At 45.3% G+C, this 16,531-nt stretch overlaps 1 protein-coding gene across 1 annotated transcript in view; it reads left to right on the top strand.

Annotated features, from left to right (window-relative positions):
• Positions 1-16,235, top strand: part of DOK1 (docking protein 1) — a 169,006-nt gene extending 152,771 nt beyond the window's left edge. Inside the window, exon 5 of the mRNA XM_029596004.1 lies at positions 13,754-16,235. Coding sequence (XP_029451864.1) covers positions 13,754-15,028 — 1,275 coding nt within the window. The 3' untranslated portion in view covers positions 15,029-16,235. The remainder of the gene's footprint in view (positions 1-13,753) is intronic.
• Positions 16,236-16,531: the final 296 nt, after the last annotated feature.

The raw sequence follows: 16,531 nt of genomic DNA, 5'->3' as shown, positions 1-16,531 counted from the left end.
AGGCTCCAGCACACATCCCCCTGGTGCCTGCAGCAGAAGAGTAGGCCTGCTTTGTGCAAGAGCCAGTGAATGAGTGTGTTTATGAGGGGAAGGGAGAACAAATGAGAGAGTATGTGTATGTATGTATGAGGGGGAAAGAGCTAATGAGTGTGTGTGTATATGATGGGGAAAGTGTGTGTGTGTGTATATGATGGGGAAAGAGCCAGTGAGAGTGAGTTTTATTTATATATATATATATATATATATATAATGTGTGTGTGTGATGGGAAGAGAGCCAGTGAGTATGGGGTAGATTTTAATACCTACGTGCATGCGTCTATGGGCACGCACACATGGACGCCCGATTTTATAACGTGCGCGCAAGGGGGGGGCGGTGCGCGCAAGGGGGTGCACAATTGTGTCACTTGCGCGCGCCGAGCCTCGCGGCCTTTCCCCGTTCCCAACCCCCTAACGCAACCTCCCTTCCCCTTCCCTTCCCCTTCCACCCCCTAGGACCCCCCCCCCCCCGACCTTTATCATACCTGTTGCTCATGCCGGCAACCTGCTGGCACACGATCCCCTGGCACAGCTGCAAATGGCCACTGTGCCGGGATCCTCTGACCCTGCCCCACCCCGCCCATTTTTCATAGCCCTGGGACATATGCGCATGGCCGGGCCTTTCTAAAATAGGCTTAGCGCACATAAGGCCGGCCGTGTGTGTGTGTGTGTGTGTGTGTATGAGGGGAAATGAGCCAGTGATTGTGTGTGTGTGTGTGTGTATAAGGAGCAGAGAGCCAGTGAGTGAGTGAGTGTGTGTGTATGAGGGGGAGAGAGCCAGTGAGTGTGTGTGGGTGTGTATGAGGGGGAGAGAGCCTGTGTGTCGGGGAGTCTCTCTGAGTGATGGATCCCCTGGGGTAGAGCTTTTGAACCCATGGGTCTCAGCAGGATCTTTGATGTACTTTGGCAATCATCCTTATCACCAACTCTCTCCCTTCCCCGCAGGGCTGGCACATTGAACTTTTGAGCATTGGCACTGTACAAAAGTACCTTTGGTACAAGGCAGGAGTAGTGTGCACTGAAGCTGATTCAAGGCAGAGGAACTGCCAGTGAAAGAAGGCTCCAGACTGCTGCTCCTGCCAAGGGGGAAAAAAAACCTTGAGCTGTTGCTGCTCCTGCCAGCAGAAAGAAGGCCCCCACACTGCTGCTACTGGCAAAAGACAGCCCTGCACTGCTGCTTCTTTGCCAGTGAAAAGTACAAAAAAGTACTGCTGCTCCTGCAGGTGAAAAGACGGCCCCCACGCTGCCACTTCCTTGCCAGTGAAAGAAGACCAGACTATCATTGCCCTTGCTGATGAAAGAGTAGCTGCTACCCTTGAAGGAGGAAGAGCAGGTAGGAAAATGCTACTAATGAGCATGCTGGGAGGAGGAGACCAGACAGAGCAAAGGGGAATGCTAAGCAGGGGAGATGAGGATGCTGGGAAGACAGGGGAGAAGGGGGAGATCCTACTGGGCAGGCGAGAAGGTGAAATTAGGTTTGGTAAGTGGTGTGTGCCTTGAAAATCAAGCAAACTTGAGTGTGCCCTAAAATTTAAAAGGTTGAAAGCAGTGGCATAGCCATGGGTGGGCCTGGGGTCCATCCACCTTGTGATCAGGCACACCGATTCAGGGCTGCCTGATATCATAAGAAGCCTGATGGAGCAAGGCCATTGCAAGATCCCATCCCCACAGCAGAGGAAGAAGGGGTTTGGTGGTGGCTGGAAGAGATTGTGTATGTGTTGAGAATGGGAACCTGAGTGTTTGTGTGTATGAGAGAGAGAGAGCCTGAATGTGTGTGTGTATGAGAGAGAGAGAGAGAGCCTGAATGTGTGTGTGTGTATAAGAGAGAGAGAGAGCCTGAATGTGTGTGTGTGTGTATATAAGAGAGAGAGAGCCTGAATGTCTGTGTGTGTGTGTGTATGAGAGAGAGAGAGCCTGAATGTCTGTGTGTGTATGAGAGAGAGCCTGAATTCTGTGTGTGTGTGTATGAGAGAGAGAGCCTGAATTCTGTGTGTGTGTGTGTGTATGAGAGAGAGAGAGAGAGAGCCTGAATGTGTGTGTGTATGAGAGAGAGAGAGTGAGAGCCTGAATGTGTGTGTATATGAGAGAGTGAGAGTAAGAACTTGTATATGTGGGAGAGATCCCTAAGATCACTGCATGCAAAGTCTGATTTCTTGGAGGTCTATTTCAGCTTTTGACTGCACATTTTCTAATTTGTGGTCACTTATTCTACATTTGGTGAGGGCCTTTCTCTTGGAGAATATCCCTTTAAGTGCATGTAATGTTCTCCTAGGAGTTTTTCCTGCTCATTATATTTTTGGGAAGTGTTTCATTTTTTGTCAGGTTTGAAAAATGTGTATCTCTCATATCTTGCATTTTACACAGTACAGAAGGAAATTCATGTTTTTTTTCTCTGGTATTGCCCTGCAGGAAGATTCTGGCTTTTTTGGGTTTCCGGTTCAGGTTTTGTTTGAATATTTCTATTTCTAATTTGTGGTCATATATTCTGTACTTGGTAGAGCCTATCTGTGCTTTGTTTATGCAATCAAGTATAGGTAATCTGCTAGTATGTTGTTTTTGTGTAGGTATCTGTAGCAGTCCAATTTGTTAGTTTTACAATATGTTAAATTTGGTGGTGCACCAGAAAATTTGCTGCAGCCATGTGACAGAAACAAATATTTTGAGATGCTAGGCCAACAGAATTATATGTGGCCCTCTCTGGGAGACTTTTCAGCTGCAAAATATCCTAAATGAGGCCAGACTTAATTTTTTGGCTGTGCCCAAAGCTAACATAGGTGGGTAGTAGGCATACAGGTCTGAGCCTTGGCAGTTCTACTAATGCACCTGACAACAGATTTCTGAGTAGTCTCCATACTGAGTAGCTGCCATACTTTCAATTATATTTAAAGATGTCGCGAGAAGTGGTATCCTATAACTTAAGCGTAGCCAGATACCTCAAACACACATCACAATATCCAATTCTGCCTGAACAGCACTAATTCCCAGCAACCCTACCTATGAAAAAGTAGCAAATGAAACATGTTCTAGAACTGTGGTTTTCAACTAGGGGTAATAGGAAGAGAAAAGCAGTTATTAGGGACAGGATGTGCAGAGTTTTCAATGAACCCCTCCCCATAATACCTGCTGCCTCGCCTTAAAGTAAGAAATACACAAAAAAGATAACTAGAAATTTTAGTTTAACTTTTTACAACCTGGCCTATGTAAAATAGTTCAATGCTGAGATCATAAGCCTGAGAGAGGGTCTGATATAATTAAGTTGGTCCTAGCATCTCAAAACATTTGTTTTTCAGTCACATGGTTGCAGCAAATCTTCTGGTGCACCACCTGCTTTAGTAATCACCCTCGCCCCTGGGTGAAAGTGAATGTAAACATCTTAAAAGTGACTGGGTAGGAGGGGTTTGGGTGGAAAGGGGGGGGACTTTATGCTGAAGAGCCAAGGGGGTCTTCAGGAGCTGCGGATGGACTGGGTGAGCTGGTAGACTAATTGTAATTTCCTTCCCGTGCACCATGTTAGAAAATCCCCTGACTTGCACATGTGAAAGCCGACTTAAAGCGGGTAAATGCATCTAAAATATGCGATTAAAATCTACTCATGTATCTCTTTAAAACTGGAAGTAAAGTTACTTGTGTATATCATTTGCACATACTTATCCGGTTAACTTCCAACTTATTCGGCTAAGCGGCATCTATTCAGATAAGTTCTGATCTATCCGGCTAAGTAGCGCCTTTTAGACTGATCAGGCTATCTGATTTAATTGAATAAGCAGCGTTTTAACGCTTAGCCATCTAATTAGCAGTTTTTTTAGACACATCCAGGTATCTTACTTAGCCGGATAAGTCTAAAAGCACTGCTTAGATGAACTTATCTAGCTAAGTAGCAGCTTTGTGTTATGGTTTCCTGTTAGCGGGAAGTTCCCGCGAGCAGCTTCACTTACCCCGAGGCCGCCGGTGCCCTCTTCGCGGCGTACGCCGCCGACCTTCCCGAGCATGGCAGGACACCGCTGTTACCTAGGCGCACGTGCGCCTGCCACTTCCATGTTTGAAGGGCCCGCGGGGGGCAAGCACTGCAGCGCCCAGCAATGACACAATCATTGTCAGTCCTATAAAGGGCTCCACAGTCCTTCCTACCTTGCTTCAGCAATGGGTCTTCCTGCTCCAGCAGTTCCTTGCCTGGTCCAGCCTGCCTCCCAGCCTTGCCCTATCTTTGCCTCCTCCTCTTGTCTGTCTTACCCTTGCCTCTTGGTCTTGCCCTGTCTGTTCCCCTGGTGTTTTGTCTGTCTTGGCCCGTCTCTCTGGTTCTGATCTCAGCCTTGGACTTTTTGGACTTAGACATAGCCCTTGCTGGACCTGACCCTCGTCTTGAATTTGCACCGTGCCTTGTCTGCTACCAGCCCTGACCTTGGACTGCCTCTGGACCCTGCCTAGTTCCCTGAATCTTCTGAGACCTGCCGGCTACCGCAATTCTAGGGCCCAGCTGGTTCAGGTGAAACCTTAGCCTGGCCCGTACCGAAGTGACTTCTCCAGATTTCTTCATGGGTCTCGTGGACACGCCCATGAGGCAGCATCAACCATGCCGCAGCAAGAAGGGCTCACACTCGCACAACTGTTTACACTTTGCCACTACTTGGCCGGATAAATCAAAACTTTTCATATATGGGCTCGCACGCACACCTTTTAAGCTCATCCTCCATATGTTTAAAGGTCCCCTTAAGTATACAGCCCCTCCATCAAGTGTCTGGTGTATCAGGCCATATCTTACTTAGCAACTCGGGGGTAACATATGTTTGAAATAACGTGTGTCAGTATGGGTAGTGCATATCGAGATTTTCTGTGCAGGATTCCATGTTTGCATTCACTGGTCTTTGGATAGTATTTTCTGCAACTCATTCTCCCACTTATTTTGGTAGAGAGATTTACCCTTGTGATCTGTAACATTTACTTGCAAATGAAGTATTGCAATAAGCCCTCTGTGCTGCTTCTTTTTTTTTTTTTCTTCAAATGCCACGTTCTAACTCATGCAATGTCTGAGAAAAAGGGTTTTGTTAGAGTGCAAAAATGGTCTACCTGTAACGGTGAGAAGGCTAGGACAACAGTGTCTTCATGCATACCGATAATAGCATCTCCTTTATATAATCATTTGCTTTAGTTAAACCCATTTCTTTTGTCTACCAAGAACTCTGGATCTTCAAACCCTGGTTGAAACATGGGGTTAAGACGTATCTGTGACAAAGAAGCAGCAGCAGGGCTGAGCTTACGTTGTCCGGCCTCCTTTCTCCTCACTTGCATAGCTGGTCCTACCATAGGATGGGAACACAAATCCTCTGATGTGCTTTCTGGGTGTACATAAGAATGAAACCATTTCATAAGAGGACTACGGAGTGATTTTCAGTTTGTGCTATTCTGGGCTAACAGCTCCCTGCACTTCCGCCATCCAGTGGTATTTGTTCAAGATTGTACAGAGATAGACCCTCATCTGCTTTGGCAGAAATTAAAAGTTTAAAAGTGACTCTGGAACATTTTCCATTCTCAATAAGTGGATATTGTTCAGTTTCTTTAAAAAAAAAAAAAAATGTAGGTTCATCACAGAGAAGAAAAAAATAATTTGGGGTTTCATGTTCATCTTAACATTTATCCTGATCAATAAAGAAATTGAGACATAACTCCACCTGCCCAGATCCCTCTTAAATTGATCCAGAATGTCTGGATGATAAACAGGTCTTTTATATGTAGAGGTATAATTATCCCCAAGAACAGTATGCTCCTGTATTTCCATTGAAAAGGGAAGTGAGGTTAAATATTACTCTCAGATCAGGTGAGGTATTAAATGGAAGTATATTATTTTTAGATTCATGTAATTTGTATCCTGATAGGAGTCCAACTAAACCTTCTACAGACAGACATGAAACTCGGCAAGGAAAAGAATGGCTTTTCCAGGAACAGAACCCCCATCACTGGCGAATAGATCGATTTCATGATCTGTAATGCCTATTGTAACCCCTGCAGTATCTTTACAGTTGAGTGCTAAAGGTGGAGGACATCCCTGCCTGATCCCTCTAGTTAGATGGAAGGGTAATGTCAAGCCAGCATTGATTTTCAGTCTTGCAGTTGGAGAACTGATCAGGGGATGATATTACCTTCAGAAAGTCAGGCCCAAAACTGAGCTTTTTTAATAGTAGAAAAAGAAAGGTTCATTGAATACTATCAAACTCCTTGACATCCAAGACTAAATGTGAGCTTCCCCTGAAAACGCAGATCAAAAACCTTACTAACCATGCTCCTACAAATCCAGGCATATCCGGTTGCCTCTTTCAATAACCAGGCAGCCCAGGCACCCTTGGGATCAAAACCGCCCCCACCCCAGCCCGGCTGGTCTCACCAGTTACACACAAGGATAAAAACACGACACACAATTCGGATGCAAAGGCCTCAGCTGTTTATTAGAATCCCTAACAGGGGAGTCTAATCAGGCATCGAGTCCAGTCGAGGCTGAGCGGGTGCAGATACTTTAATCTCCGCCCACGCGGAGCCACAGGGACCCGCCCCTAGTGGGTTCCCAGCTCAGGCCACCACAAGCAAGCCCTCAGCCGGTGGCTACAAATTGAGCCTTGCCGGAGCCCCTTCCCTCGTATCAGCCCTAGATCAGTCGATGCCGCTCTTGGGCCTGGGCCTGATATGTGGCAATGAGGGAGGGCCCTTGGGCCTCCTACATACATATTGGCACCTCCCAGCTAATGCTTCTGCATTTACAAATGCTCTCCTGGACTAAGACACCGCCGCCACAGGGGCCCGGCACACACAGGCATGGAAGTACCTTCCGCTAGCTCGTAATGGGACCCCCCCCCCCCCAACAATGGCTATGGCTGCTGGATCAGATGGCTTTCTTGAAAACTGGTAACAGCTAAGGGGATTTATCATAGTGAAGCAAAACAGCCCATCTCCTTTTGGGCCTAGGGTTGGGCTCCTTGTTCGGTCTTATGCTGGGCTGTACATGCTAAGGTATAAGGCGAACCCCGTTAAGCCACATAGCCTGGCGTATTACACGATGGCGCTGTAAACATGCCAAACTCCAAAGAATACCAGCGCGAATGCAATCCAGAAGAGCAAAGTCTCGAACAGCCTATTACTGACGGGCAAGACATGCCACAGCCACGAACGTAGGTCATGGGTCAGAGGCCTTTGTACATCACACTGAGGAAGGGGGAACCCCCTGGCCCCACCGAGCATTAACCCCTTTTCAATTTCAAAGTGTTACCCCTCATGGCCTGAATCAAAAGAAAACCGAAATGCGAGCAAACTTACAACATGTCTGCTTTTCACCTTGCAATTTGATGCCGGCAGTGTTGAATCCATTCTGAAGAGTTTCTATCTTTGCACAGGCCACTGTCCCACAAGAATCAGACTTTGTATTCTTAGGTGCCAATAAGAACAGCAGGCAGAAATAAGATTTCCTTAAGTGCATAATTTGTTCCTCGCCTGAAAATACTGAATTACGTATCGGCAAACGTTGTCTCTGCTCCCCCTCACTGCAAAGAAAGTTCTGAAACATTTCCCGCTTGCGGACCCGGAATCTTAAAGTGAATGAACAGAAATGTTCTCGTATAAGTTTTCCTCTACTGTACACCAACAGCTACTACAGCACAGAGGGAATTGATTCAGACTCATAGAAGGAATTGATTCAGACTCATAGAAACACTTTCACCGCCAAACAACTTTCCAGGAGCCAGAATGTCACTTCCCCTTTGAAAAGTAGCGATCAGCGTGGCATGTTTCTGCTTCGAGAATCTAAAGTCATGAGGTGTGAACGAACCATGTTCCTGGGCGATCCCTGCCGTATGGCGTGCAATACGTAGCTACTCGAGGACCAGCGGTTAGCAATGCAAGACGCCTTTTCTTTGTTGTGGTTACGAATGCAGGCGCTCCATGAGGGTGGGGCCAAGGATAAGCCAGCGAACCAATAGGTACAGCCTCCCACCTGGCTGGGTATCCTATGCCTCTACCTGACCCTTACTGGACGGGTGAACCCCTAGACTATGGTACATGATTGCTTCCCACTCCCGATCATCCATCCCAGGTGACTTGTTTAGAGATATTAGGGCCCCTATAGGTTGCAGAGCTGGTATTTTTATAGGCTGCTACATGGATGCTACAGCTGACCCTACTTGCCCCTCCCAGACACGGGGGCCAAAAGGGAGCATAAAGTATGAGGAGAAGGTGGAGTCAGGCTCCGTAGGACCATGAGGGGCAATTCTAAATACTGCTCTCCTCCGCCCCCCCCCCCCAGCACCTCAACAAATAGGTGGCACCGCCCCTACAGACTGCTGATAGGGGTTTTTGCTCCCGTCCCTGGCAGCTGCCCACGGCTCTGCAATGCTGTATCATCCTGGAATGTAAGCCAGGAGCTAAGACTATGTTCTTGCTCTGACTAGCGAATGGTGACATGCGAACTACTTAGCAGTACCTTAGGTTAGACAGAGAGGAGCCATGCAAATGCTTAGCTTTGAAGCCCACAGAAGTCCTTCCCACCGGTACAAATGTTAAATTTACTCTCTGGATTTGATAAGGGGGGGAGATTACTTTCCCCATGCAGAGGGGCGGGCGCGAGCGAGTCACCTGGTTCGCTCCTTTGCCTGCAATTTGAATGGCACTCAAAAAGAGGCCAGGGTTATCAAGAACTCTTTGGGGAGGGGCTGAGATATGTAAGATAAAGCAAGATGGGGGAGGGGGGTCTGAGGACATGTGAACATAACAGGTTTTCATGAGGCAGCAAGGGCAGACTCTGGAGCTCAGTGCAGCCCATCCTCTCCTGCCGCCCTTCCCCTTTCCACTGTTCTCCAAGTGCCCCATCTCCACTAAATCCTTTCATTTCTCCCAGATCATCCCACTGCCTCTCTTTCACAAACATGCACAGTGAATTGGAAAGAAAAGGATTTGTGTGCATTTCAGTAAACTACGAACACAACTCAGTTTTAACGAACACATAAACACTTGTGATTGTGGATCACTTTAAAATGCGCCATCCCCGAAAGATAGGACACGTGAAAAATCTTCACTTCACGGTCTGGGGAACCTGCAGAGCAGAGGCACTGAGGACCTGGAGATCCCGATCACTCGTTTACCAGTAGACCAAGCCTGGTACTTACCCTGTCCACTTAACTAACTACAACTACAACTACAACTTTCAGGCTCAAGAAACAATGAACAGCAAATGAGGCGGATGAGCTTGCAAAGCTCCCGTTATGTGTAGGAGGTAGCTGAAAGGCGAGGAAGGCACCTTAACCAACTCCTCACTCAGCCCAACCGAACATGCAAAGGCTTCGGTTACCTTCAGCTTTTCGCTGGCTTTGCACTTTAGCTACTGCTCCTCGGGCGAAAAAACAGCTCCGGTGGTGTCCGAGGAGGAAGAGGCCGGACCCCTGGGAGCCAGCATTTTCGGTTACGTAAACTGTGAAGACCCTGCCCTCTCATTGAGAAGGTGAACTTCTGTGCCTCTGCCTGGTGGGCATTTCTCACTCCCTCATGAAAACGTCCCTTATCAACAACAAAGTTCTTGCTACCTTTATGTTGTATCTTCTTTGTTTCTCCTGGTAGTGCGCTTTACTGGCATCCCTTGTTTTAGATGGAATTTGTAACACCTCTGTATCCTTCTGGATGAAAGACTTCCCTCTTCCAAAGGTTTGGTAAACTGACTACCAGATACCATAGGTTATCAGCTCCAAGTGGACAAAAATATTAGTTGATGGGGAAAAATCAAGCAAGAAGCAGGAAGGGTGAAATAAAACTTCCTTGCCTCCAAACAGAGGAGATAGTGCAAAAGATAGTTAATGCAAAAATATTCTTCCTCTGAATCAGGTCACTGTCAGGTCTACACTCTGAAGGAAATATATCACACTGCAGGTCTTCCTTACCCCCAATCCATCCTAGAATACAGGGACGCCCCAATCCACTGCAACCAGGGGGATTGGCTCTCACAGGAATTCTCAAAAATTGTCTTAAGTCCAAAACAAATCTTAAAGGCTAGATAGACAAGTCAGCAGAGTCTGGCTGCTAAACAGGAACATTTCCTTACTCCAATTCCCATACATGAGGAAAAAGTCTAACTAAAAATCTACGAGGCTAGCAGGTGCGTCAGGATGATAAACAACTAAAACATGCCACATGCATGTTCCCACATGGGGGAGCAAAACCCAAACGTCTCTCACATATATCTCTGCACAGAACCTCCCCAGTTAATTGGTACGCTCCTTTAGTAAGGGGAAACCACAGGTCCCTTAACAAATGTATTACAGTATGGGGGAAAAAAATAATGCTATACTGATGGAGGAAGTTGAATACCAACATAGAAAAACTGGGCAAACATATGAAACTGGAGGGCAGGTATCCATTCTTTATTTCTTTTGTCAACAGAACAATTAAGGAGGCTCTGAGTGACGATCTTAGAGATCTGGAAGGGTTGCAGGCAGTCAGCCTCTCTCTCAAGGCAGAGAAGGGACTACACAACTTTAAGAACATGATATGTTCCCAGATAGGACTGCTGCCAAAATATGAAGGAGTCAGGAAGGAATTACCCCTTTTGTTGCACATGCTGAGATACACATTTTTTTTCCTCTTTTGACTCATGATGAGCAAATATGTCAGTCTCAATTTGCTAAATGTTAAATGTTAGAGGCCTACAAATGTAGCATAAGAGTCAAAAAGCCTTAAAAGATCTTCAGGGGGTCAGCTCTAACATATACCTCCAGCATGAAAAATAGACTGACAGCTTGTTCTTGATACCGTATTCCCTTTTCTGCCTTGATAGGATGGGTAAGGCGAAATTAAATAGGTGCAGGTATATTATGCTTGCACAGCTAAATATTTTAACAATAAACCATAACAGTAGATGCATAAAAATGGCAGAGCAATGCAACCCAGAGAAACCACGGGTGATCAGCCTCCACCCAACGCCTGCCAGAACCAAGCCAGATTGATCTGAGCTGCAAATAGTTGGTAGTTGGTAATTTCTCTGCATATATAGTGTATACTTGTATTCCGCAACCCATGCAGTTCCTTTGTCACCCAACAAATTCAACATGCTTCCTAGACTTTTTCTCTCTCTCACAATCTTTGGAAAATAATGACGTTTAGAACATTTCTGGACTTTTTTCACAGAGGAGAAAAAATATTTTCTCCTTTTCACGTGATCCAGCAAAATATTATGGCTATGCAGGTGTTTCATTTCTCCGTGTTGTTGCCTTGTCCAGCACTGCAGTCAAGAAGCTGGAAGATTTTGTGACCTTTGTAACTCGGTTCTCAAGCCTTCCTTAACTGTCTTCAGAATGAGTTACACCTGTTTAAAGTTTAACACCTTGAGCAGTGTTCTGCGCAGCCTGTTTCCTTGAAAGGAAGCCACCCCAGGAGTGTCACAAAAAGGTCTGGTTTTTAGGACATCTGCAATGAATATGCATGAGAGATGTTTGCATATAGTGGAGGCAGTGTATGCAAATATACCTTATGCATATTCATTGTGGATATCCTGAAAACCAGACCTGGTTGTGGCACTCCAGGGCCGATATTACCTACATCTGATCTATGTAGTGAATGTTGCCTAGTTTGAGCTAAATATTGATTTTTGTTAGCAAGCTAGCACTGGGCAACTAAAAGTTTTGTTTTAGCTTCAAAAACTATGTATCAGCTTTCTCTTTCTCTCTAGTGTTGTATTACTGGCACCAGAGGACAGGAGAAACTGACACAGTGCTGGAAGATGGGCTCAGCTATAGCTGTGACTGACAATTTGCCCCATATAGATTTTCAATGCCATTTATTAGCTTGGTGAAAAATCAGTGTTTAAGTTATTATTAGGTAGTAACCAGCTGCCTATTAATAACTTATAAAATGCTGTCAAATTGCAGCATTTCTGAGAAGGCAATTCATATTAAAGTATCTTTTTAAATGAAAAGTAATTTCTTATTTATCACCTTGATTCTCACAATAGCCAGTCTCTAAGGTGAAATTGCTTTCATAGAAGCTCCAAGTCAGAATCCATCATCTTGTATATTTGGGAAGTAGGATTGGCTGAAATCACCCATAATAGAGAAACAGTTGAAACTGCTTTCTGGGCTTCTGGAGGTCACCACAGTGTCTAGGTTACAAGAAAAAAGTAAGAAAACCTCGATAGTCATGTATGTGAAGGCTCTTCACTATTTCAGCATTGGAGCTTTATCATCATAAAGCATCTCAGCAGAAAGAGATAAGTTGTGGAAGACACACTGGGGCAGATTTTAAAAGGGTTACGCGCGTAACCCTTTAAAAAAAAAAAAAAAAAAACCCCTCTGCGCGCGCCAAGCCTATTTTGCATAGGCTCGGCAGTGCGTGTAAGTCCCAGGGCTTTGCTAGGGGGGGGCGTGTCGGGGGGAGGCGCAACGTTCAGGGCATTCCGGGGGGCGTGGTGCCGGCCTGGGGGCGTGGCCGAGGCCTCCGGACCAGCTCCCAGGTCGGGTGATGGCGCGCCAGCGGGCCACCGGCGCGCACGAGTTACGCCTGCTTCGGCAGGCGTAACTTTTGCGATAAAGGTAGGGGGGATTTAGATAGGGCTGGGGGGGTGGGTTAGGTAGGGGAAGGTGGGGGGAGGCGGAAGGAAAGTTCCCTTCGAGGCCGCTCCGATTTCGGAGCGGCCTTGGAGAGAACGGGCAGTGCGCGCAGGGCTCGGCGCGCGCAAGGTGCACAAATGTGCACCCCCTTGCGCGCGCCGACCCCGGATTTTAAAAGATACGCACGGCTACGCGCGTATCTATTGAAATCTGGCGTACTTTTGTTTGCGCTGGTGCGCGAACAAAAGTACGCGTAGACGTACTTTTATAAAATCTACCCCATTATGATACACATATACAGTTTGTGGAGGGGGAGAGTATGTAGCTTCATTACTCACATCCAAATGTCTGCAACTATTATTATTATTTTCAGTTGCTATTTATTTTTTGCCAGGAATTTATCAGTGTTTATCATAATGAGCAAAAACAGGAGAAAAATCAATGGGGAAAAATTTTTGTCACTGATTTTTCTCCTTGTTATTATGATAAACACTGATAAATTCCCAGAAAAATAAAATAAAAGCTAAAAATGAAAGTGCCAAGTTTTCTAAGGGAGGACATTTGGTGGAAAGAAGAAAAGAAATATCTTTTTGGTTTGGCTCTTCTGTGAAATGTATTAATTTTTGATCTGTTATATCTTAATCATTTGCTGAATAACTACAGTATGCCTTAAGTTCATATTCAGTGGTTAAACATTTTCTCACATACCAATCTAAGTAACAGACTCCTAGCTTAGTAAATTGTAGCAAATTTCTAGTGTGTTTAACAATCTATTCACAGAGCCAGTTCTGCCAAAAGGCTATGTACTGCAGCAAAGGAGGAGGGTGTTTGAGTGTTTTCTACAGGGCTGGCATGGCTTAGAGACTTTACAGACACAATGCACTTGAGCTCTTGGGTAGGAAGTAAGGTGACTGCTGTGTCGCACTGACCCCCTGCTAGCACAAGATCAACATGGAGGGTTAGTCTCAGGGTTAGTCTTCCTTGACCAGGAAGCTAGAGAAACTATTGGAGCAGGGATGTAGTTAAAGATGAAGGAAATAATATGGAGAAGTAGGGAATCCATTTGCAATGTGTTAATGGGAAGCAATTCGCTTTTCTTGTTGAGGGCACTCCTTTGTTAACCCCAACCTTTTCTTCTCTTTCCCTTACAGGTAATGTTTTCCTTTGAAGCTGGCAGACGCTGCGATTCTGGAGCGGGGAATTTCACATTTGAGACTAAGCAGGGAAATGACATCTTCCTCATTGTGGAGGCTTCCATCAAAGAACAGAAAGCCCAAGTTGAGGAGAATCGCCAGAGCTACAATTCTGTGGAGTCAGATTGCCCTGCCATGCTGCTGGTGAAGAATGCTATTGCTGAATCATTGTCCTCTAGTTCTGTCACTTCACAGGCCTCTGATACTACAAGTGAAACACTCAACATAGATTTTGCCACGCCTGAGGATCTCATAAATAAAGGCGGACTCACGAGCAAGCTAAGCTCCACTGAGAATTTCTTAGTTAGGAAGGACGGAAAATCTAAGGGCCCTGAAGACAAAGAGATGATGAAGCTATTAAAAGCCCGAAGTCTTCCAGAGCCACCAGTGCCACCAACTAAGTCTGCTGGCCCTAATACTCCTCCTCGTTCCCCACTCCTAAAGATGCCCAAGGGTGCATCAGGGCCTCTGGAAGACCCAACCAGCCTATACTCTGAACCCAAGGACTCTGTAAAGGCATTCATACCCGGTGTGGATTCCTTATACTCTGATCCTGTTGACAGTGTGCCAGGCAGTGGAGTCAAAGGTCATAACACTTTGAGATCTTGTGGTATACTTGAGGAGGGAAAGCAGAGTCCACTATATTCGGATCTTTATGAAAAGGTCAGCTATGAGATGGTAAAAATGGTGGTTGACCCTAAGCCACCAAGCAGGATGCAACCTGAGGAGCACATTTACGATGAACCTGAAGGAAGAGCCCAGATGCCACCCCCTTCTTCTTCAAATATCTACGATGAAGCCTGCCTATCAATAGATGCCTGGAAGACACAGGGGATTGATGACAAGCTTGGGTACGAGTACCCCTATAATCCCAATACAGATGATTATTCAGTGCCTGTCTTCCAAAAGATTAAAAAACCACAGAGATTCAAAGCCAAGGGGCCAAAACCCATCCCTGCTCCAAAACCCCAAGGGGTAGTGATTCCCCGACTACCAGACAAAAGCACAGATCTGGACAGAGTGAAAAAAGATGGCACCACCTCAGTGGGAAAATCAAGCCTTAATAGCACAAACAACAATAATAATGAAGCCATCTATAGCCAGGTAATAAAACCTGGCAGAGGGATGCCACCACCACCGCTCACCATACACCCATCACCAGAGGAGGGGTCATGTGAGCTCAATGTGGATGAGAAAATAACATCATTGTATGAAGACCTGGGGGACATCTAACCAGCAGGCAAACACTATATTCTTATCAGGCTGTTCTAATGTTGTCTGGCTGAAATGCTGATAATATCTCGTGGGTTACAGTGTCAAAGGATGAGAGACAGAAGCAAATGTATATTGTTAAATACACACAATTTGAAGCTTGTAACCTCAACCTTCTCCTTTTTAGTTTTTAAACATTTTCACTTTTTTTTTTCATTGTGCTGAGTAGGCCTGAATTTGGGTGTTGGTGTTCCTTCAAACAGTTTGTCCTTACTGTTACTGTACAGCAGAGGATGAAACAGTCCTTATTACCCTGTTAATCAACTCAGTTGATACTCTAGGATCTTCCTCTAATTCATTGAAGGATCTTAATGATTTGATGAGCTGTCTGAGAAATGACATTCATAGAGTTCTGCAGCATTTCCAATGACCTCGTGAAGACTGATAGGTTGGAATAATTACTAATACCCTGTATGTGTTAGGGGAGAGGACAAAGGACGTTATTGGTCTCTAAATGAATCTATTTCCTGTACAGCAGTTTTGGATGTAACTTTTTTCATACAATATAATACATTGGAGGTTATGCTATAACATAGATCAAGAAAAACTTGACTTGCTCCCTTCGGACCTGCTCTATAAACTTATTTGGAATATGCCACAAAGTCACCATTCCACAAAATCACCACTATTGAGAATTTACAGGAAGTTGTGGTTCTCCAGGGATGGCTGAATCCCATACTGGGACTTTGCTGATTATTAAGGTCATTATGCCAGGAGCAGAAGCAGCAGTTATGTGCCATCACCTCCTTCCCTTGGTGCAGGTGGCAAATTTATTTGTTGGATGCTATGTATCTAATTCATTGGCGCCTGGTGTTGCAGCTCTGGGTGTAGGTTTGGCTTCTGCTTTGATTACGAAGGAGTGACCCTGTGGTAATCAAATTAGATCCATCTGCTGCTGAGCCACCACAAGATGGATGTGCGGTCCTGTTACAGACAAGACTTGCAGGGAAGAGGAAGGGTTGAGTGCCACACAGAGCATTCAATTCATCCATCAAAGGGGCTATTTATGATGCCTATAGGCGAAAATATCGGTTGGAGGATCTGGATATTTCATGTGTGCTGGTTCACTGCCAGGTAATATATTTTTGTTAAAGAAAATGTATTTCTTTTAAAAAATATATTTTTTAAAACAAACTTTAACAAATTAAATATGTTTTAATACCCAGAATGTGAATGTGTGTTTGTTATTCCATATTTGAAAGGGAAAGAATGTGATGCAATAAACCATGAATTCCAGGATTTACATGGTAATGGGAAATCAGCACTTCTAGGATGGTTGAAGGAAGAGATCCTGTGACCTTATAATAACACCCAAGATGTGCCAATGTCCACCAACAAGAAAAGCAAGTTTGCTTACCGTAAACAGTTTTTCCGTAAATGATAGGATGAATTAGCCATGCTGTCATGGGAACTGTCCATCAGGCCTGGGAGGCGGAGCTTCCAAAGTGATGTCAGAGCTTTGCT

This window comes from Rhinatrema bivittatum, chromosome 1 (assembly GCF_901001135.1).
Source record: "Rhinatrema bivittatum chromosome 1, aRhiBiv1.1, whole genome shotgun sequence".
Taxonomy (NCBI): domain Eukaryota; kingdom Metazoa; phylum Chordata; class Amphibia; order Gymnophiona; family Rhinatrematidae; genus Rhinatrema; species Rhinatrema bivittatum.
The sequence above is the reverse complement of the archived record's forward strand: the minus strand, read 5'-3'. Positions and strand labels throughout refer to the sequence as shown.